The sequence below is a fragment of the Chanodichthys erythropterus genome, chromosome 12 (assembly GCF_024489055.1).
Source record: "Chanodichthys erythropterus isolate Z2021 chromosome 12, ASM2448905v1, whole genome shotgun sequence".
Taxonomy (NCBI): Eukaryota; Metazoa; Chordata; class Actinopteri; order Cypriniformes; family Xenocyprididae; genus Chanodichthys; species Chanodichthys erythropterus.
Genome location: NC_090232.1, coordinates 56,572,259 through 56,596,172, shown reverse-complemented (window position 1 = coordinate 56,596,172; position 23,914 = coordinate 56,572,259). Strand labels below are relative to the sequence as shown.

General features: G+C 35.2%; 1 protein-coding gene across 1 annotated transcript in view; it reads left to right on the top strand.

The window, feature by feature from the left end:
* Positions 1–23,441, top strand: part of dnajb14 (DnaJ heat shock protein family (Hsp40) member B14) — a 272,202-nt gene extending 248,761 nt beyond the window's left edge. Inside the window, exons 3-8 of the mRNA XM_067403583.1 lie at positions 4,946–5,091; positions 5,197–5,373; positions 6,476–6,561; positions 18,308–18,417; positions 22,434–22,606; positions 23,090–23,441. Of these exons, the coding sequence (XP_067259684.1) occupies positions 4,946–5,091; positions 5,197–5,373; positions 6,476–6,561; positions 18,308–18,417; positions 22,434–22,606; positions 23,090–23,214 (817 nt within the window). The 3' untranslated portion in view covers positions 23,215–23,441. The remainder of the gene's footprint in view (positions 1–4,945; positions 5,092–5,196; positions 5,374–6,475; positions 6,562–18,307; positions 18,418–22,433; positions 22,607–23,089) is intronic.
* Positions 23,442–23,914: the final 473 nt, after the last annotated feature.

Genomic DNA, 23,914 nt, shown 5'->3' with positions numbered 1-23,914 from the left:
TACAAGCATAGATTACGAGACATTACAAGAGCGGCCTCTAGAGGCGAAATAAAAACTATCACTGATAGTTTGTTTTGACACGTGATTGTGAGGCTGCACGCTGCACAGAGCGGGTCACTTCAAAACAATTTAAAACGGACAACAAAACAGTATGTTATACAGTGTACACTAACAGTACATGTTTTCATATCACTATAAAGTAATTAGTTTGTTGACTAGATGCTGCATTAGTGGAGAACAGTATGTTTGCCGTCTAGGCTGAGAGGATGCTAACATTAGTACCTGTAACAACTGTATGCCATGATTGTTACCATTCATTTGCATTAGTTTATAACTATTTGTTTGCTGTTATGCATTCATTATCCGGTGAAGTTGCATATTTAAACTGTATTCTCATCATACAGAGACAGAAGTATAACAAATCAGAAAAGTAGCCTATTCAATTTCAGTTTTTATTGGCACTGTAACACATATTTTGATTAGATAATCAATTTTTCTAAAATGGAGCCAAATAATGTGTGAAAGTATACATATAATAGACCCATGCTATGCCTTTGTGTGTAAAGATGGTAATTTTTAAGCATGACTGTTTTGGATTTATATGAAATAGTAACATTTTTTAATAAGAGTACATTTGTAACATTAAATAAGGTTAATAAAAGTATTGTTCATTTTTAATTTCAACATTTACATTTTAACATTTAAAGTTGTCTCTTACATTAGTTATAATGCACTATAAATTAACATGAACAATCAATGTATAATTAATACATTAGTATTTTTAATGTAAAAAATTACAATAAACATTTAGCCATTTTTAATTTAAAGAAACAAAATGTAAGAGAGTTAAAACTTAACACAATCTTGCTGCTCAAACTGTGTATAGAACCGTTTTTTTGCTCCTCTTGTATTTTACATTTACTTGTACTTTTACTTTCAATACTTAAGTACATTTAATATCAAAAAAATACTTTTCGTACTTAAGTACAAAAAATATCACATACTTTAAAACTTTTACTCAAGTAACATTCCAAAAAGCAACTTTAACTTCTACCAAAGTCATTTTCTGGTAAGATATCTATACATTTACTCAAGTATGGTTTTTGAGTACTTTATGCTAATTACATTGAGTGGTTGCTATATGATTGGCTGATTAGATATTGTATTAGCAGTGGCGTAACTTAATAATGATGGGCCCCAGTGCAGGCTATTACGATGGGCCCCCTTGTCTGCAGTTATATATAGGGTTGATGAAGCAGAAACACACTGCGCTTGTGTCTAGAAAGGAACCCTATAGAACCCTATAGAAGCATATATTAATGTAGGTGTAAGACATTATATGGTCAAAGGTTGTTTAAATATTCAGGTAATAAGAAGTGGAATAAGTTGCCTTTCTATATCAAGGTACAGTCTGTGATGATTTCAGTATAAGAGTGAAGAGTTTTGTGTTAAAATTTACTTTATTTGTAATTAGGTAATTTTGTATGTAATTAGGGTGCAGATATAAGCTAAATGAATCATTGACACTAATCTATTTTTTTTTTTAAATCAAGGACAACAATGGAAATCAAATACGTTAATTCAACTTTATTTATTTTTGCAGCTGTGTATTGCTACTTTTTGTGTTAAATGAACTTAAACACACAAACAATTTAAAATCCACAAGCACATAAACACAATGAAGTGGCCCTAAAATAATAACAGCCAGGGGCATGGCAGCTTATAAGGTGCACTGAATCCTTTGAAAAGTATCTGTGCCTATTTGAGTTGCGTCCGACGAGCCTTTCGCTGAGCAAAATCATCGACAATGTCCTTAATGTCCATTTCACGGGCTCTGGTGCGCTCAATGGATAAAATAGCCAGCCCGCTCAACCTCTCCTGACTCATGCTGCTCCTCAGATAAGTCTTTATCAGTTTTAATATTTAAAAATATTACTGTTTTTGATTTTGGATCAGATAAATGCAGGCTTGATGAGCAGAATACATAAAAATAATATAGTAATGTTTACAAACGTTTGACTGGAAATGTATATTTAAACATTCTGTTGTTGTATGATATATTTTAAATTGTTTCCTTTTGCAAATTATTATACATGAATTTGCAGAAAGTTACAAGTCACCACTGAAAGACATGACTCTATTCTGTCATCTACATCTCTATATAAGAGATAAATTGATTAAAATGTAAATAAAACCAATACATTACAAAACAACAGCCCAATAATACATCAAACAGTAATCCTTTTCTTAGAGTGCAAAGGTTAGCCTTTCATCTTTCTTTGTGAATGAGATAAAAAGTTAATTCCACTATGTTCTAGAACCTTTATTTAAATGTAGAAATTTTCAGATTCGATTTGTTTATTGATTAAATTAAATGAGAGGATTTTTTTTATTATTAATTTTTTATTATTATTTCCCATTCACTTTCAATTTGGAGCTTAAATGCATGGGGGGTCTGCATAATTAAGGGCGTGGCCACTTTGAGTGACAGTTGGATTGCCATTTGTCTGCCGTCTGTTAGTTTTCACGTCATCTCAGCTCCACCACGTCCCGCCTTTTTGCCCATTTTCAGTTATTCGGGAGTGACGCGCGATGGGCGCGCTGCCGAGATGGCCACTGCCAGTTCGCTGCTACTTTACGCTTCAGTATCCGATTCCAATGGGTGACGTCACGAACACTACGTCCATATTTGTTTAAAGTACCGGCACTTTATTTCATCCACTTCAAGCACTGTCTACAACGCTATTAATGAGCTGCTGACCACAATAATTTACGTTATAATTCATGATTATTTACACCAACATTAGATAGCTGCTTGGAGTGGACTTCAGATGGGGAGAATTGGTAAAAAATCCAAAGGAATCCAATTTTGGGAGCTTGGCAGTCTTCTCCTCCTGTTCTTTTCTCTCCTGTCTCTTCTTACAACCACTTTTGTGTTTGAATGGCATGGCTACTCGCTTAAGTCTCAGCCGTTTAATTTTGCCGCCGGAGTTGTAGTCTTGTCACATGATCAAAATATAGATTTATGAATGGACCCTTTCACGGACTGTGATGACGCGTTTCCACACAGCTGTTCCATGGTAACGTTAGGCCTACATGATTTATAGTAGGCTATATAGGCCTATTTATAAATATCTTTATTTCTTTGTCTGATCAGCATAATCAATCTCTCAATATTTCACCCTCTTTTGGAAAGTCATGGAAATTATAACAAATAAAACAAGACTCATTTATTATGTGGAATAATTTTAATGGTTTTCTCAAAATATTTCTAAACACTTTTGGTTGTTACTGCCATTTTTGATAAAATACCGGGCGGGAAGAAACGGGAACATTTAGGGGTGTAGGCCTATAAATAGTCAACAATAAGCGGTAGAATGTGAATGACGTGTGATTTAAAATTTCAAACTCAGCGCATTTAATTTGATGTTTCCAATGTTTCTGTCGATGTGTGCCCACACATCATAGAAGATCTGATGAACTGATAGATCACTAAATAAAATAATTCAATAAATACATATTTATAAGCATTTATCTCAAAATAACTATATAGACTTTAATAACTGAGAACTGGCAAAAACAAATCAGATCGCAAATGCTAGGCCTATCTCATGAAACGAAAAGGTGAGTCCTTATAATTTCTATAGCCTATAGGATACTTTTTTCTTAGAAGTGAATTGTGACAACATGCCCCAAAGGTGAGGCGCATTAAGATTAACATGACCAAATGACAGCTTAAAATGTTACCTTATATAATAAAAAATTTTCTAAACTAAAACATTATGTCCAAAAAATTAATTAATACAAAAATAATAAAAAATGGCATTTTTAATCATTAAAAATAGCCTATACAATGTTTTGAGTTTGATAGCAAACACATCATACAGCTAGGCTATACAGCGTAGGCTAGTTAAAAATATAATAATTAATAATTTCTGAAGATTGACTGTGAGTCATTAGTCGCCCTTTTCTCATGGTTTCTCAAAAGAATTTATAAAATTAGGCTATAGAATAGGCTATAATAGCACCCCATCTGCACAACTGGGATTTGCTGGTTAGCATTAAATAACAGTCTCAACTGTTAAATAAGATTAAATAATATCAGATTTGTCTTATTTTAAATAAACACAAAAAAAAAAAACAGATGGAAAAAAATAACTTTAGAAATTTACTTTTGCGTTGTAAATGTTCAGTGATATCTGTGTTACTTACTCCGCGTTAGGTTGTGCACCGCGCTCCCCTAGCCTATACGGTGCTATTCTTCATTTAATCGATAGTCTGGTGGTTGAAAGTTTACGGCAACATTAATTCAAGGTGAGAAAACAATTCTAAAGAAAGAGCAAGAAGGTTCACTCGGAGTGCACAGGACAAGGCTTGAGCTCGCACACGTATGTGAGCGAGAGCATGAGCCGTGAGACCATTATGAGAACGCATGCACGTCATTGTGAATTGCCTAGTGAAAGATATCCGCCTGAGAGAAAACAGAGAAATTTGCGCTCTACTCTCGTGTTACAATTATGTTCTCTCACATTTGTCATCAAAATAACGCAATAGAAACGGCCTCAAATTAATAAAACGAGAAGAACGTCATTTAAATCGGTTTTATTATTATGGGTTAAAAATGAATGTATAATATAGCATCCTGACGAGACACTTCATCGCCAGGGGCCCACTTGCGGGTGCGCAGCGGGCCCCCCCGCCGCACGGGCCCCAGTGCGGCTGCACTGCCTGCACTGTCTGTAGTTACGCCCCTGTGTATTAGTGATTAGTGTTAATGGGCAGTTGAACAGGTGTACCTAATAAAGTGGGTGGTAAGTGTGTTTGTGTATATATGTAGCTCAGCAAAGCTGCACTTGATAGCTTCTTGCAGCCACAGTTGTAATAAAAAAGGTTTAATGTAAAATAGATTTAACATTTAAAAACTGTTGCTTTTTGTTGTCTTTAGGATAAAGAAATGTAAGAATTACTATGAAGTACTAGCTGTCAGAAAAGATGCCAATGTTGAGGAACTGAAAAAGGCCTACAGAAAGCTGGCTTTGAAATTCCACCCTGACAAAAACCATGCACCAGGAGCAACCGAGGCCTTTAAAAGTAATGCTGTCACTAAAACACCATATCCAATTATTCCAATACATTGTTAAAAAGTTGATGTACATAAAATATAAAACAATAAATGCTGTTCTTGTTCTTTGCCAGAGATTGGAAATGCTTACGCAGTGCTCAGTAACCCAGAGAAGAAGAGGCAGTATGATGTAAGTGGAGGAGAGGAGCCCAGCAGCACTCATGGAGGATTTGATTTCCACAGAGGCTTTGAGTCTGATATTACACCTGAAGATCTCTTTAACATGTTCTTTGGAGATGGCTTCCCTTCATGTAAGCCATTTTTATATACATGTAAAATCGTGTCAAATCAGTACACGTGTGGATTTTCTCCACACAGATGGATTACTCTGCACAGCATTCACTTTATAAATCCTGGTTAGAATGAGGGGCTGTATAGGGTTAAAGAGTGGTGGATGATATATTGCTACACACGAGAAACCTGTTTAAATTTGATTATTGCCTCTACCCCAGGGTTACGCATATGTGATGTTGCGGTGATTCGTTGTCACAAAGTGTATTTGCATGTGTTTTTAAGCCATGCCAGTTTTAGCAATTCTAAACAGTTCAAGCTCAATATGACTGTAAGGACTACTTCGTTTTTTACTCGCACACTGCCTGATAGGCGGTTTTCTGTGCACACACTTGAAGTGCCCACACAGAAAGCCACCAGTCAATGCAGTATTGAGTTCTTTTTCATATCTTATTGTGCTTAAACAGTTAAAAACAAAAAAGTTATTAAAAAAAAACACATTCAGTTATGCTTAGGTCAACATTTTTCAGAGAGGGTGGTAGTGACCCAGTGAGCATTCAGAGAACATAGGGGGTGCTGGAACAATCCATACACCCAGCCACCCACCTTGACTCCTCCAGGACTGAAAATATAGATGTCTTTTATCAGTAAGAGATTTCTGAGAAATGACAAGAAAAGAGCAAAGCATGAACCTGAATTTCACAAGATTTTATACAAGCAAGAGTTTGTCGTTAGTCACCAGCAGCACATAAGCTCCAGACAAACAATGTCACTCAAAACTGTCATGTTACTATAGTTAACATTACAACAACAGCTTATCTTGGTTCTGTGAAACATAGCAAAACAAGTGTTACTCACGTATGGAGTAGAAGCAATGCAACCTCAGCATCTATTTTTAGGCCTTCCCGCTTGAGTCTCTCCAGCGCTGGAAAGCTTTTCTAATATTAATGAGCATCCTAAAGCTCTTGCTTGATCATAACCCTTCTTTTTCGAGTGATATTCCATGAACTTTTCTCTTTTGTAATGTCTCAGCCATATCTCTTTTTTGTGTACTTCACCTTTAACATGTCAGGTCTGGTTAGGCGTGTTGGTAACTGAATATGTGATTTTGTGTTTTTTCAGCTAACTCACATGAATTCAGTAATGACCAAACATACAGTCACCATTCGGACCAAACCAGCGGAGACAGAACGGAGGAGAGAGGAGATGTATGAGCATAATTTTTCTGTCTTTCTTAAACATATTAGAAACTTAGTAACTATTATCTGGTTTTTAACAAACTTTTAGGTCGTAAGTAATGCATAGTCGCATGATACAATGATTATACTCCAATAGCAGCCTTTAAATATGAGAGTAGAAAATGTTGAAATGCTGAATGCTTGTTTCCTTTAGAATACGATAATACTTAGGGCCAGATTTACTAACAGCTTGCGCCAGTGCAAACCCTCTTTTGGTGTTAAACTACTATCAGGATTTACTAATGACACGCAGGTCAAAATTAACGCTAAAAAGGTGAAAAACTAAGTACACCCCATGATTCAATTGCTTGTAGAACCACCTTTAGCAGCAAAAATTAAAGTGAACGTTTTTTGTATGACTCTCACTTCATTGTGGACGAACTTTGTCCCACTCTTCTTTACAATGTTATTTCATTGAGGTTTGTGTGGTTTTATGCACAACTTTCTTAAGGTCATGCAACAGCATTTCAATCGTGTTGAGGTCTGGATTTTGACCGGGGCACTGCAACACCATGACAGCACTTTTCAGTCATTCTGTTGTAGATTTGCTGGTGTCCTTGGGATCATTGCCTTGTTGCATGAACCAATTTCGGTCAAAATTAAGCTGTTGGACAGATGGCTTTAAATTTGACTAGAATACTTTTATATACAGAGTCGACTCAATGACTGCAAGGTTCCCTGGTCCTGTGGCTGCAAAAAAGCCCAAATCATCACTCCTTCACCAGCATGCTTGACAGTTGGTTTGAGGTGTTTGTGCTGATATGCTGTGTTTGGTTTTCTCCAAACATCGCACTGTGCATTACAGCCAAATGTCTTTTCTCCTTGGCATTGCATTAACACACACCTGAATGCTCAGCTGACTTCAGACAGCAAACTGCCAAAACTTCAGCTTTTATAGAGGTGGTCACACTTGCTGATTATCAATTAATCAAGGAATTTTGATTAGAAGCACCTCTTAATTCCTATGGAAGCAGTAAGTGTGTACTTAGCTTTTCACATATGGTTTCTTCTTCTCTTCTAGGCTAGGCTAAACTAGGCACAGCTGGTGAAAGTATCCCCAGATATTAGTTTGTTTTAGTATGCTTGTCTGTATATATTCAAGGCTATTTGTGCATTTTTAAATGTTGCATGCCGTTTTACACATACAGTAGGTGGACAACCAAAATGGGTATTACCGCCGTGCATACCGCCGCCGCAGGGCCGTTGCGTTAACTGAAATTCAGTCGCGTGTAATAAACTACCACCAGGTGGCGCAAAGGGACGGATTAGAAAGTGACTTTAATAATATGAATATAAAATGTCGGTTTGTAAACGGAGATGAAAGGACGACGTAAAACAACAATAACATTATAATATAACCTTTTAACATCCTTAAAAACCACTAGAAAATTTAAAGTGAGTTAATTTCAAAACGTGGGATAGTCTTAAGCTACTCTCTATGCATCAAAAATTAAAAGAAAGACCTTTACACAAAGTCTTACTGCATGCTATTGTCATTAAACAGTCATTAGGTATATATATGTGTATATATATATATATATATATATATATATAGAAGGAGCACACACACACGGATTAGGCTATAAATGTAATATTTTCATTCTGGTTTGCTCTTATGGCAAAAAAAAAAAAAAAATCCTTCAAGTTCCATATGCGGAGCGAAATGAGAACGGTCCAGCATTAAGACCGCATTAAGAGCAATAATTCTCATTAACTGCTATTGTTCTTGACTTTTTTTATTGTTCTTGATTATTTATTTATTTATTTATTTTTGGCTATTATATATGCTATGTAATGTTTAGTGATTTTGATATCGCAGACTAAAATACCGGCAGGAATAAATATTTAGGCAAATTTACTCATTAAAACCAAAGGTGTTCATCTGTGATTGTACATCAAGAGCAAGGACACGTTGCGTCCATTTTGTTTTGTGCTATTACCAGAACGAAACGCTCGATTGTCTGTGTGAAAACTGCGCGTGTGCACGAGCGCCAAGAGAACTGATAACAGCAGCAATGGGCACTGGCCATGATTTCAGAAACAACACGTTCCAGCGGATAGATCGCCTCTTATTTAACAAAGACCTATATCTTTTCGAATTGAATATTTCTTTCTTTTTAGGTACAATTATTTGCTGAGTTTAAGTTCACTTTTGAGACGTTTCAGGGTAGGCTATCGCCAAAAATTACGGAAGGCCTATTTTAAGTTGTTTCAGCTGTCATTAGAAGAAAATCCATCAGATCGCGCCGGCGCTTTCGTCGGCCAGAGGGATAAAAATTTAGCCAATTTAGTTTCATATTTATATTTAAATATTGGGCTATTGCCTATTATTTTTAAATGAATAAATTCCACCTATGTTCATTATGAAAAGTAAGTTTGACCACTTCATTAAGTTTTGTTTTATAGTAAGTCTTTCTTTAAAGTGAATTTCGTTTTGTAGAAATTGTATCTTAATTTCAATCAATATTTCATCAATCAATTGCCTGTATTTAACAAATAGGAAGAAAACCAAGAGCGTCGGGTGTGAAATGGAAACGAAACCATGTTTCCGCGGCCTTTGAATAAGGCTGAAGCAATATACGTCTTTCTGTTTTAATTAAATTTATTTATTACTTTATTACGTGTCTTTATTACTTAAATAATTGATAAGATGTTTTTGGTCGAACAATATATTTCAGCTGGTGTACTTAGACACACATTTGCGTAGTGGCTTATTGTGCAAAATTTTTTTCCCTACCACACGCCAAACTCATAACATTTCTTGCAGATTAAAAAAAAAAAAAAAAAAAAACACAACGCTCCGACTTTTACAAAATCCCTCCCCTCTCCAGCCAAAACTTCGCACATACTCTGCTCGGCAGCAGCAGACGCTGGCAAATGCGCGGGGGGAGGGTTGATCCCATTTGGAACTTCTGGAGTGCAGCGTGAAACACTGCAAAACACTGCAAATCTCCAGAATACAAACAAATAAAGAAACTTACTGCAAATACTCATAACAGAGTCTAACAATTGTGTATTTCGTCAGCTTATTTCATATGATCAGATAAGGATATTAAAATTAACAAAAAGCACTAAGATTGCAAAAAGGTCTGTCACGCACATAGCTTAGGCTAATATTTTGAGTCTCCCGCCCTCTGGATTAATGGCTTTGGTGACAAACATTTTAAACAAAGCGCCCTTCCCCCCATCTCAAACTTGTCAAGCACTGTTAGGTTGGGTGAGTGCTTTTTATACACACAAGATAATGTAAAAGTTATACATTGATATATAAATGGAATACAATCGGTTTGTTGTTTTTGTTTTTTCTTTAACATTTTTATTTTATTTATTTGTCTTTAAGGAACATTGGATGGCAGTAAAGATTCTAGTTATTGTTCTAATAATATGGAGCCATAATGTTTCATATCTTGGTCAATTCTTTCGAGCTGCTTTACAGCTTAACCACAGTTTGCAACATCAGCAGTTATTGAAATGAACTGAATCAACACAGATCTGCTGATATAAATAAATAGGCCTAAATAAATAGCAAAAAACAAGATTGGGTTTGTACGGTTCATCTGAACTATAATTTAATGATTTATGTTATGATGTTATAGAAGTACAGTGTACAGATGCCTATATGTTTTGCATAAAGTAAGAATATTTAATAAAGAATCTTAAACTTCCAATGTTTAACATGTTCTCATCATTTTGCTCTTAACTGCAGTCAAAATACAAATAGGCCTATAAAATATTCAGATGCATTGTGTAGCCCATTGTGGAGAGACAGATTAGGCACAAACTCTACAGCAGAAACTTTTTATCTTAATAGCCTAGCACTTGTTGAATAACAAAATGATGATTATTGGGATAACTTTTTTGTGTAGTTCATGGCATGACATTTCTTTTTGTAATGTTTATGAGTGCAATTGCAGTTTATCAGATTGTTGCATAGCTATAATTGCAAGATATAGTTGAAACACTAACACATTAAAATCGTCTGATAAACAGTAGTTAACATGAACCCTTTGTAAGTGATGTATTACCATTACATCATGGGCGTACGGGACACCCCCGCAGCCCCCACCCTATGATGGGCCCTGCGCAGATTATTTACTATTTAGCCTTTGCTTTTTTTAGAACTATACTCAATTGACTAAAGATAAAAATAAAGCATCCAAATGAAGCCCAAAAATGCAAGCAGAATACCATAGAAACTAGTGCTAAATTACCACAAAAGGGGGGAAATTCACTGTTGTTTTCATCGCCGTTTGTAAGGTTGCCAAGACAACAGCAAGCTTTGATGCACTGTGTTACTATTAGCGGTCGTGTGCCGAGACAAAATAAATATGTTCGGTCTTTGCTGAGATATTATTATTATTATTATTATTATTATATATTGCCCAAACGTAAATAGGCCTATCCAATAAGTCTAGAGTTAGGCGATTTCTTTATTCTTTTACTGTAAATACATGAATTTAGTTTAGGCCTATATCATTTGATGCACCGATCGAAATTACTGAAAATTTGCGGATGAAACAGCATTTTACGCGCTTGTCTAGAAGGGAACCTTATATAGCCTATAGCCTATGTGCACATTTGTGTCTAACTTAGAACTTAGAGCAGCTAAAATAGGTTTTGTTAGACCAAAACATCTTATCAATTAATAAAGTAATAAAGACATGTATTTAATAAATTTAATAAAAACAGAAAGAAGTCTATTGCTTCAGCCTTATTCAAAGGCTGCGGAAACATGGTTTCGTTTCCATTCCACACCCGACGTTCTTGGTTTTCTTCCTAATTAAATATAGCCAATTGGTTGATGAAACATTGATTGAAGTTAAGATACAATTTCTACAAAACGAAATTAATTTAAAAGAAAGACTTACTATAAAACAAAACTTAATGAAGTGGTCAAACTTATGTCTGACCCGCTGCATTTGTCTCCCAACATTGCGCATCCGTCATGCTATTCCCTTTTCATAATCAACATTGGTGACAAAAAATATATTAGGCTATAGCCCAATATTTAAATATAAATATGAAACTAAATTGATTACATTTTTATCCCTCTGGTCGACGAAAGCGCCGGCGCGTTCTGATGGATTTTATCCTCATGACAGAAACAACTTAAAACAGGCCTTCCGTCATAGCCTACAGATAAGTGCAAGACTACAAATGGTCTACTTTTATTTGTGTGCGCTCACGATAACAACAAAACCTTGTGCTTTAGTAAAATAAAATAAATAAAAAACAGGGTGCACTTTCAGCTGTCTCTCTGCGAGAAACTGAAACGTCTCAAAAATGACGTAAAATCAGCAAATAATTGTACCTAAAAAGAAAGATATATCTCAATTCGATAATAAATTCATAGGTCTGTTAAATAAGAGGTGATCTATCCGCTGGAATGTGTTGTTTCTGAATTTGATATTTTAAGAAGTAGAATACACTCCTGCATTTAAATGCGGCTGCAGGAGTTTATGACGTTCTTTATTATTAATCCGTACATTCTTTTTAGTTTCAATGATTTAGCTAAATCGTGCCTTAATAATGGGAGCGAAATTATTCAGTGACTCACGTATTACTAAAATAAAGGGATATAATTCATCAAACATGTAACAATTTATTAATCAGTGTCCAAACAGATAGGCTATATTTTTCCTAAGTAGTTATCTGTCAAATAAAGGACAGGTAACGAATAACAAAGTAGCCTATGTGCATGTCAAAAATCCATGCTGTTTTATTAAAGGAGTTTAAAATATAAATAAAAAATGTATTTGTGATAAATATAGGCCTAATATGTGAGATGCATTTGTTGGATAACATGTGGTTAAAGCGCCACTCAGCGGTCAAAAGCTGCAAATGCACTTTGCAACACGGCGGCGGCATGCGCGGCGGTAGAATCACCATTTTGGATGGCCACCTACTGTACACAGAGTGGGATCTCTCACTAGTGAGGGAATGGAAAACCTGAAGATTGCTCGAAATCTTGGAGGGAAAATCTGTCGCTACGACTTTCTGTCTTTGCATTGCTTGATGAAACCTTATATATGCTTCAGCTTTTATTGGCACTATTTTTGTGTCTGTAAAATAAATATTTTAACTAACTGGCCAATATGTCGGAAATATAAGTTACTCTGTACTAATTTCTTATTTATAAGAACTATCGTATAAAAACAATATTACACTTGCAGTCGTTTTGTAGCTCTGAATATAATCACAGATGTGAATAACTGTAGCATGATGCTACAGTATATTCATAAAACAAAACAAAAAAAACAGCACAATTGTGAATGATATTGCTTCTATACATTTTATACATTTTATTTTATTGCTTCTATACATGTAAAATGTACATTTTAGAGACAATGTTGCCACTCTGTGGCAAATTTATTGGCAATTTATTCAAGGTGGAGGAGTGAGTTTTGTGATCCTACGAACCCGGGAATGCAAACGAACCTACGATCCTATGAACCTGGGAATGCAGATATAAATAAAATGTCATGTGCTTGGTATAATAAGAACAAATTTAAAATTGATTTAAAATAATAGGATATAATATCCTTTTTATCATTTGATCACCTAAATATTTTGTTTTAAAAAATAGGAAGATAGACACGCTGTAGTTAAATTGATTTTCTGTCTTGCATTTTATCTCTAAATAATGTCATTTTAAAAATGTGGAAATTAGCAGAAATAAGTAAATGCAACCTCTTATTTACATGAGGTAAACAAAAAGCTGCTTGGCTTATATTTTTAATTTATATAATTGTATATTATAAACATTTTAAAATTGTATGGCATACCTATTTCAAATGTTTACAAGCTTTTTTTTCCTCGTATTTTTGCTCTTAATAGCTCCTACATGCTGAGATGGAGCAGTGATGAAATATTGTTCTTGTAAATACTTTCCAGTTATTGTACGGTGCTCCACAGTGGTCAAAAGGAAACAATGAATTTCAAATTTATCTCTTCTTGTAAACTGATTTGGATTCAGAGAGCAATTAAATTATCACATGACCTTGGTGTTCGTCAAAAAATAGTAGGAGGGGGATTTTTATGCGAACTACGCATGAGAGAAACACTGACACCAAACATTGACATTCTGGATTTGGATGGCAATAAAATCACAGATTAGCCCTTGTAAATGTTGAAAATACCTTGCGTCCCTATGAGAAACAATTACCGTCCAAATAGGGCTTTACTTAACAACAATCACTTAACCTACAGACAATCATTATGCCTACAGAAAAGGGTACTGAAAAATGCACAGACTGACAGTCTGTCTGGAACACACAACCACAGACAAGAAGAGTGATGCCATCAAAGAAAGGTCCCAGTGCATTTTACTTGCACTGGTCTTGGAATACTGCTAAACCAATCAGATTTTAGGACCACGACTAAATGTTGTATAACTCTAAATACAGACTAGGACTTTTCCCACTTACAATTGTTAAGGGGTTAGTTCACCCAAAAATGAAATATCTGTCATTAAGTACTCACCCTCATGTCGTTCCAAACCCGCAAGACCTTCGTTCATCTTTGGAACACAAATTAAGATATTTTTGATGTACAAGAGGTTTTTTCATCTTCAGTAGAAAGCTGCCACATTACCACATTCAAGGTCTAGAAAAGTAGTAAAAACATTGTTAAAATAGTCAACGTCACTACAGTGGTTCAACCTTAATGTTATGAAATGACAAGAATACTTTTCTGTGCAAAAACAAACAAAAAAAAAATATAGCTGCATGCAGCGATGAATGGACCAAGCCCTGGCACCACCGCCACCCTAGTGGCTTCAGGTCAACTGTGCATGTCAGGTAATAGGTATTTTAAATGGGTAAATGTAAAGGAATTATGTGAAGATATGAGACTCTTGCTCTTTCCCTTTTTGTTTATACTTTAATCGCTCACCTTGGCAACACCATTTGAAATATCCGATCACAGTTTAACATCTTCAGTGTCTTGCCACCAAAGTTTGGTGTGAATTGTATGAATCCTGTAAGAGGAGTAGTTAAAAATTAAGATCCTGATTATTAAAAAATACACATTCAAACCTAAATATCTGACTACCTTTTGGTCAGAGCTAATGACTGTAAATGAGAAAGTTGTCCGGCTCAATGAGAGCAATATATGTACCGAGTTTAGTGACTGTAGGTGAAACTACCCCCTCCACACACACACTTTTGTCAAAATGTGGTGCTACAGAGCTCCCTCTCCATGCCTGTTATGGCAACAGTACTTAAGATATCTAAAATCCTTTCACAGGTCTACATCTGCCATGTTTTGTCATTATACTAATGAAGTTTGAAGTGTATCGGATAAAATTGAGAGGGTGATTTCAAAGCATTTCGAATGTGACACACTTCATCCTGCCAGTTGGTGGTGCTATAACTTTGACTCCCAATAGTCACATCCATGTTTGGCTTCCTACAACAAACACAGAGCTGAAGTTTTGTCCAAATCAGTTAATGTATGCCAAAGTTATAACATACTTCCCATTTCCCTTTTTTCGCCATATATTTGCTGCCTCACCATGGCTTCATGTTTACCGAGTTTGGATGAGTTTGGATAAATGCCTTTATTTTGCAAATATTCATAGAAAAAGTCAAGCCCTAAGGGATTTTTCTTTCATTCACAGCAATGAAAGGGTTAAACTCTAACCATCAAGTGTGAAATTGACTCTCAGACACACACACACACACACACACAGAAAGAGTGAGACTGAGAGAGTGAGGGGAGGACAGACAGAGGGAGACAGAGTGATAATCAGAAGATTTAACAACATTTTAAACAAAAAAATAAAATCTAAATTGTGACAAAGTAGTGTTTTATAATGTTTAAATATACATGTTGATGCAGTGTGGAATAAATGGAAATGATTGCACTTTAAATCACTGTTTAAAAACAAAAAAGATTTATCCAACCCTATTTAAAAATAGGCCTTTGGTGCCATCTTTTGGTTATACTATATATTACATTTGTTTTAATTTAATCTCCTCAAACAGAGCACTAATTTGATTATTTTTAAGTTAAACATGCTACATTGATTGAAAAAGAAACTCAAATGTGTTTTTTCTTCACCCTTTCAGGGCTTGGGCCCTAATTAAAGCTGCAAGCAGCGATGAAAGGGCCCTTGCACACATGCCACCGCCACTTGGTGGCTTTAGGAAAACAGTGTACGGTGAGCATAAGCATTTACGTAGATGTCTTTAGGCCAGGACACTTATTATTTGAAGTTTGAGGTAGATTGGACATTATATGCTTGACTACAACAACGTCCTATTTTATGACAATATTAGCATGCTTTATCACTCAGTTAAGTGTCAGCTAGCATGTTTAGCACTCAATTGCATATATAGTATGTTACCAGTAGTGCATCACAATGTTAAACACATCACTTCCTGTTGCCAATGGGTGGCGCTATTGCTATAACTGAATATTGTCATGTAGATGTGTTCAGGGCAGGACTCTTCTCAAACGTGTAGTTTGGGGCAAGTTGGACATTGTATCCCAGACTTAGAACATCTTCCTGTTTCATGGCAAAACATCAAACGTTTCCAGGCCGCTACTGACACGCCGTTCAAAGAAAACTCAAGATCTTTTGGAGGAGGTTTTGGGCAGATTGGACATTGTATGTCTGAGTTACAACAACTTCCTGTTTCGTGGCATTGATCATTAGCTCTTGGCCAAGTGTTGCATGATTTAACATGTTTCTAGCATGTTTGGTACTTTGTGGTATATTTAAATGTGTTTCAGGGAGTGAATTACAGTGTAAAGCATGCCATTTCCTGTTTCCAACAGGTGGCGCTATGACTAACTGAATAACTGCATGTAGATGTCTTCAGGCCAGGGCTCTTATCAAATGTGTAGTTTGGGGCAGGTTGGACATTGTATCCCTGACTTAGAACAGCTTCCTGTTTCATGGCAAAACATCAAACGTTTCCAGGCTGCTACTGACACGCCGTTCAATGAAAACTCAAGATCTTTGCAATTTAACATCGCTAAGGCCTTAAAATTAGACTGACCAAATATGATTTTGTTCTGGTTAAATCTCAATGAGTTAATCACAGTGTAAAACATGACATTTCCTGTTGCCTGCAGGTGGCGCTATGACTGTAATTGAATATTCGCATATAGATGTTTCAGGCCAGGACTCTAATAAAACATGTGAAGTTTGGGGCAGATAAAATTTCTAGGAGGAGTTTGTTAAATTACAATGTCTTGAAATGGCAAAACTGCTATGATTTTGCTACCAGGGCCTTTTTTTTTATTTTTTTATTAAAAATAAAAAAAAATTATTTTTTATTGGGCTCTTACCTGTTTCTACCAAATTTCATAATTGTACGTGAAACGTAGCGCCAAGGGTGCTTAATTGAAATTTTGTAGGTGGCGCTATCAAACCATTTCGCCACACCTAATTCTGAAACCCATATCACATGTATATTTTCACCACTTGAGTTTTCGAGCATATTTAGGCCCACAAAAATGCAGTTCATTTCAAAGAAGAAACACCATCCGTGCTCAGGCCCTAATAAAAATAATTCTTAGGAAAACAATAGGGCCGCCGCTCCTTTGGGACTTGGGCCCTGGGCACTAATAACCCTTAGACGATCAATAGGGCCTTCACCCTTTCAGGGCTTGGGTCCTAATAATAATATAATAATAATAATAATCCTTAGGAAAACAATAGGGCCTCCAACTTTATTCAACAAATTCGTCTCTCCACTGTCATTCTCCTACGCTATTTTCATTGTAAGCGCTTCCAGGTTCTATGTCAGAACACTGACTCAGTATTGGTTGACGTCTGTTCACGTGAGCAGCACAATGCATGCGTGTGATGCTGACGCAGGAGCCGGCCAATAATGAGTCAGTGTTCGGATGTGAACACGGAAGCACTGAACTGCGTTAACTGTCAAATGTGTACGAGTCTGACAGGGGAGTAACTAATTTTTTGAATAAAGTCATAATTGTTTTGTTTTTGTGCACAAAAAGTATTATTGTCACTTCATAACATTAAGGTTGAACCACTGTAGTCACGTTGACTGTTTTAATTATGTTTTTACCACTTATGATAAAAAAACCTCTTTGAATTAATCAAAAATATCTTAATTTGTTTTCCGAAGATGAACAAAGTTCTTACAGGTTTGGAACGACATAAGGGTGAGTACTTAATGACACAAATTTCATCTTTGGGTGAACTAACCCTTTAACCATATTTGATTAGTCTTACTAAAAGCTATTTATCATGTTAAAATTTGTTTGAGTTGTCTGAATGAAGGGCTGGGTATAAATACAGATTTCCCAATTCAGTACAATTCCATTTCACAAGCTATATTTCAGTGTCTGTTTTGCTTACATATGGAGGGGGAAAAAATATATATATCTGATTTAGCTGCAAATATCACAGGGCAGTGTTTCAGGCTGATTCAAACCAGTAACTTTTTTAAACTAATCATTCGTTGTTGCTTTTTATGTTTATTTATTTTGTCTAAAATAAACATAGTTTTGTTTGTTTCACAACCCTGGGGAAAATTTTATTTTATCATGGCATTGAAGATTCGATGAAAAAAGAAAATATTAATTTTAAAAATGAAAAAAAAAAAACAAAAAAAAAAACATATTAATTAATTAATAATAATTAATCTGAAAATCAATATTTTTACCCAGCCCTATCTGAATGATTCATTCTGTTGTTCTTGTTTTGAAGTAACTGATACTGGTGTCTATTCTTCAGGGTGGGTACTCCATGTTTATTCAGCTGATGCCAATAGTTGTGCTGGTCTTGGTCTCAATCCTCAGCCAGATGTTGGTGTCCACACCTCCTTATAGCCTTTACTCCAGACCGTATGTCATAATACTTTACAATACATGCCTCATACTACTATACAATCTATGCTTTAGATCATGTGTAATAATGCTTTTTGACATATGCTTCACAATACCTACAAACTTCAGATAGTATGTAATAACTCTATTTGTGATATGGGGTTAGAAATGTGATGAGTTGCATGCCTGCAATTAATGGATTGTCTAAAACTGTTGATATTATTTAAACACTTTGTGTTGCTAGAAAGTTCAAAAGGCCGACTCTTATCTGACTTAAAGGGCATATTGCAGGTTAGAGCTTTAGTGATTCAATGTATAAAAAAATAATGCATGAAATAAATTTTCTTAAAAAAACACGCATAAATACGCTACATAGGCTTCTGGAGTCGTTTTTTGTGAGAGAATTTTACTTCCGCATCTGAAAAATGCCAAATCAGACGTGACGTCACTGAAGGGAGCGCGATCGATATAAAGGGTGCTTCTCAATTCTTATTTGTGCATCCTCGTTTCCTTTCCTTGCTTCCTTTCCTCGCGTATTAGCTCCACCCCTTCAGGATGCGAGGGAAGGAAGCAAGGAAAAGATGCGAGGACCTAGGAATTGAATCAAGTGAAATGATATATCCTCACTCCCTTTAGCGTCACTTCAAAGCATCATCAGCTGCGCACGAGGGATACCCACATGTTGATAAAGTTTGTTTTTTTAAAGAAATATATAATAAATATTAATAAAGCAAGATGCCCCGTTGAAATATATTAGGTATAAAGTTTATTTAAATTATTGTGACAGATATAAAGGGGGAGGAGAATTTATGCATGCATCACGTTTCTCGATGGAAAAAGACTCCCGCAAAGGATGCACCTCTGTATCCTCGCTCATGACTCCTCAGGAAGCTTCCTCACTCCTCGATCCTCGCCTCCTCACGGTGCAATTAGAGAATTGAGATGTCCTTCAAGATGGCTGAGCTCGATCGTTTTCCGGGTCATAGGATGGAGGACGGAGGAGCGAGGAGACGAGGAGGGATATTGAGAAGCACCCAAACTATAGGAAAACAATGGATCGCAATGACAGTTCGGACGCTGAGGAAATTGTAAATGCTTATTTATACTCGTAGCCTATAACTAATCACAACCATACAATTAGCCTGCTATGTGGTCAAGAGAGCAGGGACAGACCAGAATTAGACAGAATAACGGTTAAAAGAGACAAATTGAGCTGTTGTGTGAGGAGAAGCAGTGGAGAACATGACAGAGACCATAGCTTATAGATATAACGTTAGGTAACGACATGTGCTCAGATCACAATATTGTACAGATTATTATCATGAATCAGGCAATAGCAAAGCTATTGGTCATCTAGGAGTAACTGATTACTAATAACAGAAACGAATAAACTTTGATCAAGCGTATCACACGCGTTAATATCCGTCCACACTAACGTTACGTGATATAGCCGTTTCTCATCACAACTGATTTGGTAGTTAGCAAATGTAACAATCAAACACAAAACTTAAAATGTGCACCGCAAGTCTTCATCGAGCTGCATCTCTGACGGATCCGTGATCATGTCTCCCGCCGGCGGCCAAACATATAGTGTTACTGTATGTGTTTCATGTTATCCTTTATTCATTCCAGGATGATAATCACCGTATCTTCACCTGCACAAAACAAACCCCGGCACGGAAGATAGCGGTTTAGTTTTTCTTGTTAGTAAACCTCTGTACTCGATGTCATGACAGGCTGAAGTTTGTGCAACCTCCACAAACACAATTTACCATTACGATGATAAACAGAATACAAAAACTACCGAAAACACACTGATTCACGGCCGCTGTTGCTAAATACCAAAATATTCTGCACTGAATCAACACAGAGCTCTGCGAACATCTCCCTGTAGTGACGTAAAATGACGCGACGCTGAAAAAAAAAGCGGTTTTTACAGAGACCGTCACTTTATCTACTAAATGAATGCCCTTATGTCTCGCAAAACATTTTTTAACCCTGCAGTACCTTTTTATATGGTATTTTTGTACAAGGTTATATATTCATCCCGAAAAAAATGTTAAACCTGCAATATGCACTTTAATCGTATTGAAGCTTAAACCCTCACTTTTCTTTGTATAAAATTTCACTACGTGTGTGTGTGTGTGTGTGTGTGTGTGTGTGTGTGTGTGTGTGTGTGTCTGTATGGGGGTAGGATTGTAGCAAAATTCCAAATAAATAGATTATGATCCACAAATAAATGTAAAGATATTCACAAAAAATAATGATATCCACAAATGAAAGAAAGCAATTCACAAATGTACAGGTGGTGATTCACAAATAAATGCAGGCAGAATTGTGCTTGTGACATAAAAACATATTTGTGAATGTTTTTTTATTAGCAAATCTCATTTTATTTATTTGTGAATTCAATTATTTTTTGTGAAACTCCTAACATACAGTTGTGGATCTCATTCTATTCATTTGTGGATACGATTATTTTTTGTGAATATCTTTACATCTATTTGTGGAGCATAATCTATTTATTTGGAATTTTGCTACAATCCTACCCCCATATGTCTCTGTGTGTCTGTGTGTTTGAGTTAAATATATATTTACTCCTTTATTAGTCAGGAAATTAGCAGAATTTAAGCAAATGCACTACTTTTAAAAAGCCATTGCTGTCTGCGAAAAAACAAAAAAACAAAACAAAAAACATCAAAGACAATTAAGTTATTGCCAGAATATGGAAAATTTGATTCAATGTGGTTCAGCAGAGTTGTGTGATGATGCTCCAGAGCAGTGTCTTGTGACAGTATCTCCTGTCAAGTAGGGCTGTACTCAAGTCTACCTTTGTAGAGTCTTCAAGACCACATACTTAACTATTGATCATTTATGTGATGAGAGAGACTGAATATCTTCTATTCTAAGATAATCATTTTGCATTATTATTTGTAATGATCAAAAAGCATGTGCAGAGTAACAAGCCTGTAAAATAAAATTAGGCCAACAAGCAAAATAATCTGTTTTTTTTATTTGAAATTATTATTTTACCCCACTGGCAGATTATTTTGCTTGTTTTAAGGAAAAACTCACTTAAGTTTGACTTATTTTTCACATTGACTTGTTTTTGACTTGTCTAGAAAATGCTTCTTGATTTAAGAATTGTTAGATATTTGGACTAGAATCAAGACAAAAAGCATTTTTTTTTTTTTTTTTTTTTTTTGCATTGTAATAAGTGGAATACTTTCAAACGTTATTTTTATTATTATTATTATTATTATTATTATTATATTTCAGCAGCTTGACTGTTAAAGTTTAGCATGTGCAGGACGATGATGCCAATCACATCAGCCAATGTGTTATTATAGGAAATAAATAGAAACTCTTGCTAATTTAGTTTTTATAGCACAAAATGTAAAAGAGGGGTAAGAATGCCCCCTTGGATAAAACTTTTACAGAAAAAATAAAATAAAATAAATAAAAATATTTAATTATTGTAACATACTAAATCAACTTTTAAATTTTATTTGACAAAGCAGAATCTGAGTAAAAGAGATTTGAAAGGTAAAAGTATTCAATGTCATCTTACCCCAAGGATCTAATTATATCTTTTTAATAAATACTGTCACTATTGATGTGTCCATAAATCCCTCATTAACAAACAGACACAAAAAACTATTCACCGTTTTCCAGAGACACAAAATTAGATCAGTTAACCTTAAAACTGATTCAGCTGACTAAATCTCACAAATGTAGATAATCAGATGAAATGAACAAAACTAAAAATAGCATAGCCATTTATTTTAGTGTTGAGATGAGATTTTGTGCCATCTATGGTCAGGGGTAAAAAATTAAGGTGTGGGTGGGGGGGTCATCTTGCCCAGGGGGCATCTTACCTCATGTTACCCTAATACCTAATATTAAGAAAGAAAATCTGAATATATATATATTAGGGTTCTAGCAGTTTATACGCATGTACCCTTAAATTCTGAATTTTAATATAGTGCCTTAAAACTGTGTAATGGTTGTGATCTATGCTCATTCACATCTAGGTCCACAGGACAGACTGTTAAGAGACAAACAGAGAACCTGCATGTGGACTATTTTGTCACCAGAGATTTCAAATCAGAATACAAGGGTTCAGCTTTACTAAAGATTGAGAAGAATGTAGAGGAGGATTATGTTTCTAATGTCCGTAACAACTGCTGGAAGGAAAGACAGACAAGTATGTGTCATTATTTCATTTTTAACATCTTATTGTTCTATTAAAGGGATAGTTCACCCAAAAATGAAAATTCTATCATTATTTACTCACCCTCAAGTTGTGCCAAATCTGTATAAATGTCTTTGTTCTGCTGAACACAAAGGAAGATATTTTGAAGAAAGTTTGTAACCAGGCCACTTTGCGGCACCATTTACTTCCATAGTAGGGAAAAACTACTATGGAAGTCAGTGGTCCTCCAAAACTGTTCAGTTTAACACATTCTTCAAAATATCTTCCTTTGTGTTCAACAGAACAAAGACAATTATACAGATTTTGAACAACTTGAGGGTGAGTAAATGATGATAGAATTTTCCTTTTGGGGTGAACTATCCCCTTAAGGGGTTTATATGCTTTGGTCTTATATGCTTTGAGGTCCTAATAAAATTAATTTGAAACCATATACGCAAATGTAATATTTTCTTAACATCATGTCATCCCCTTCAGAAACAGATATGCTGTATGCTGCTAAGGTCTACAGAGATGAAAGACTACAGCGAAAGGCTGAGCTCATGACCATGGAAAACTGCAAAGAGCTGGACAGATTAAACAACCTATTCCGTGGTGGATAAACCTCATCTGAAACTAAGAGACACTTAGGAATATACTGTAAGACACCATGGTATAAATGTATTGTTTGGTTGTTGTTGTTGTTTTTGTTTGTTTGTTTGTTTGTTTGTTTGTTTGTTTGTTTGTTTGTTTGTTTGTTTGTTTTAAAAAAACATTCTTATACAAAAAAAGTTGTCTCTCATCTTCTTCAGAAATATGCTTTGCTCAGAAATAAATTCATAAAAAGATCATTTTTACCCAGCACCATCAATACATTTTTTTTTATAAATCTGTCTCCATTATGTCTAACTTTACTAAACAGTGAGAAATGGGCCTAGAAGTTCTATACTTGAATCACAACCTTTTTTTCTTTCTTCTTGACTTTGAACCCAAACTTGCATTGACTCCATGTCAGTGTTGTTCTCCTTGCCAAGTTTTAACAGTGCTACTAACTTGAAGAGATCACTATTTTGAATTTTAATGAACCTTAAATTGATGAAATATAAGCTTTTAAATATAAGACTACTCCGTTCTTATTCAGAACAAAAATTATATTTTTAATATCATTCAATTAAAAGTCCACACAACTAAAAGTTTCACACATTGAAAAGATACCATAAAAGTAGTCCATATGAATAAAAAATACAGAACCACATTAATATAGGCTTTTAATCATTTATAAACATAAAAAAAAAACAATAAAAAAAAAACTCACATTTTTGA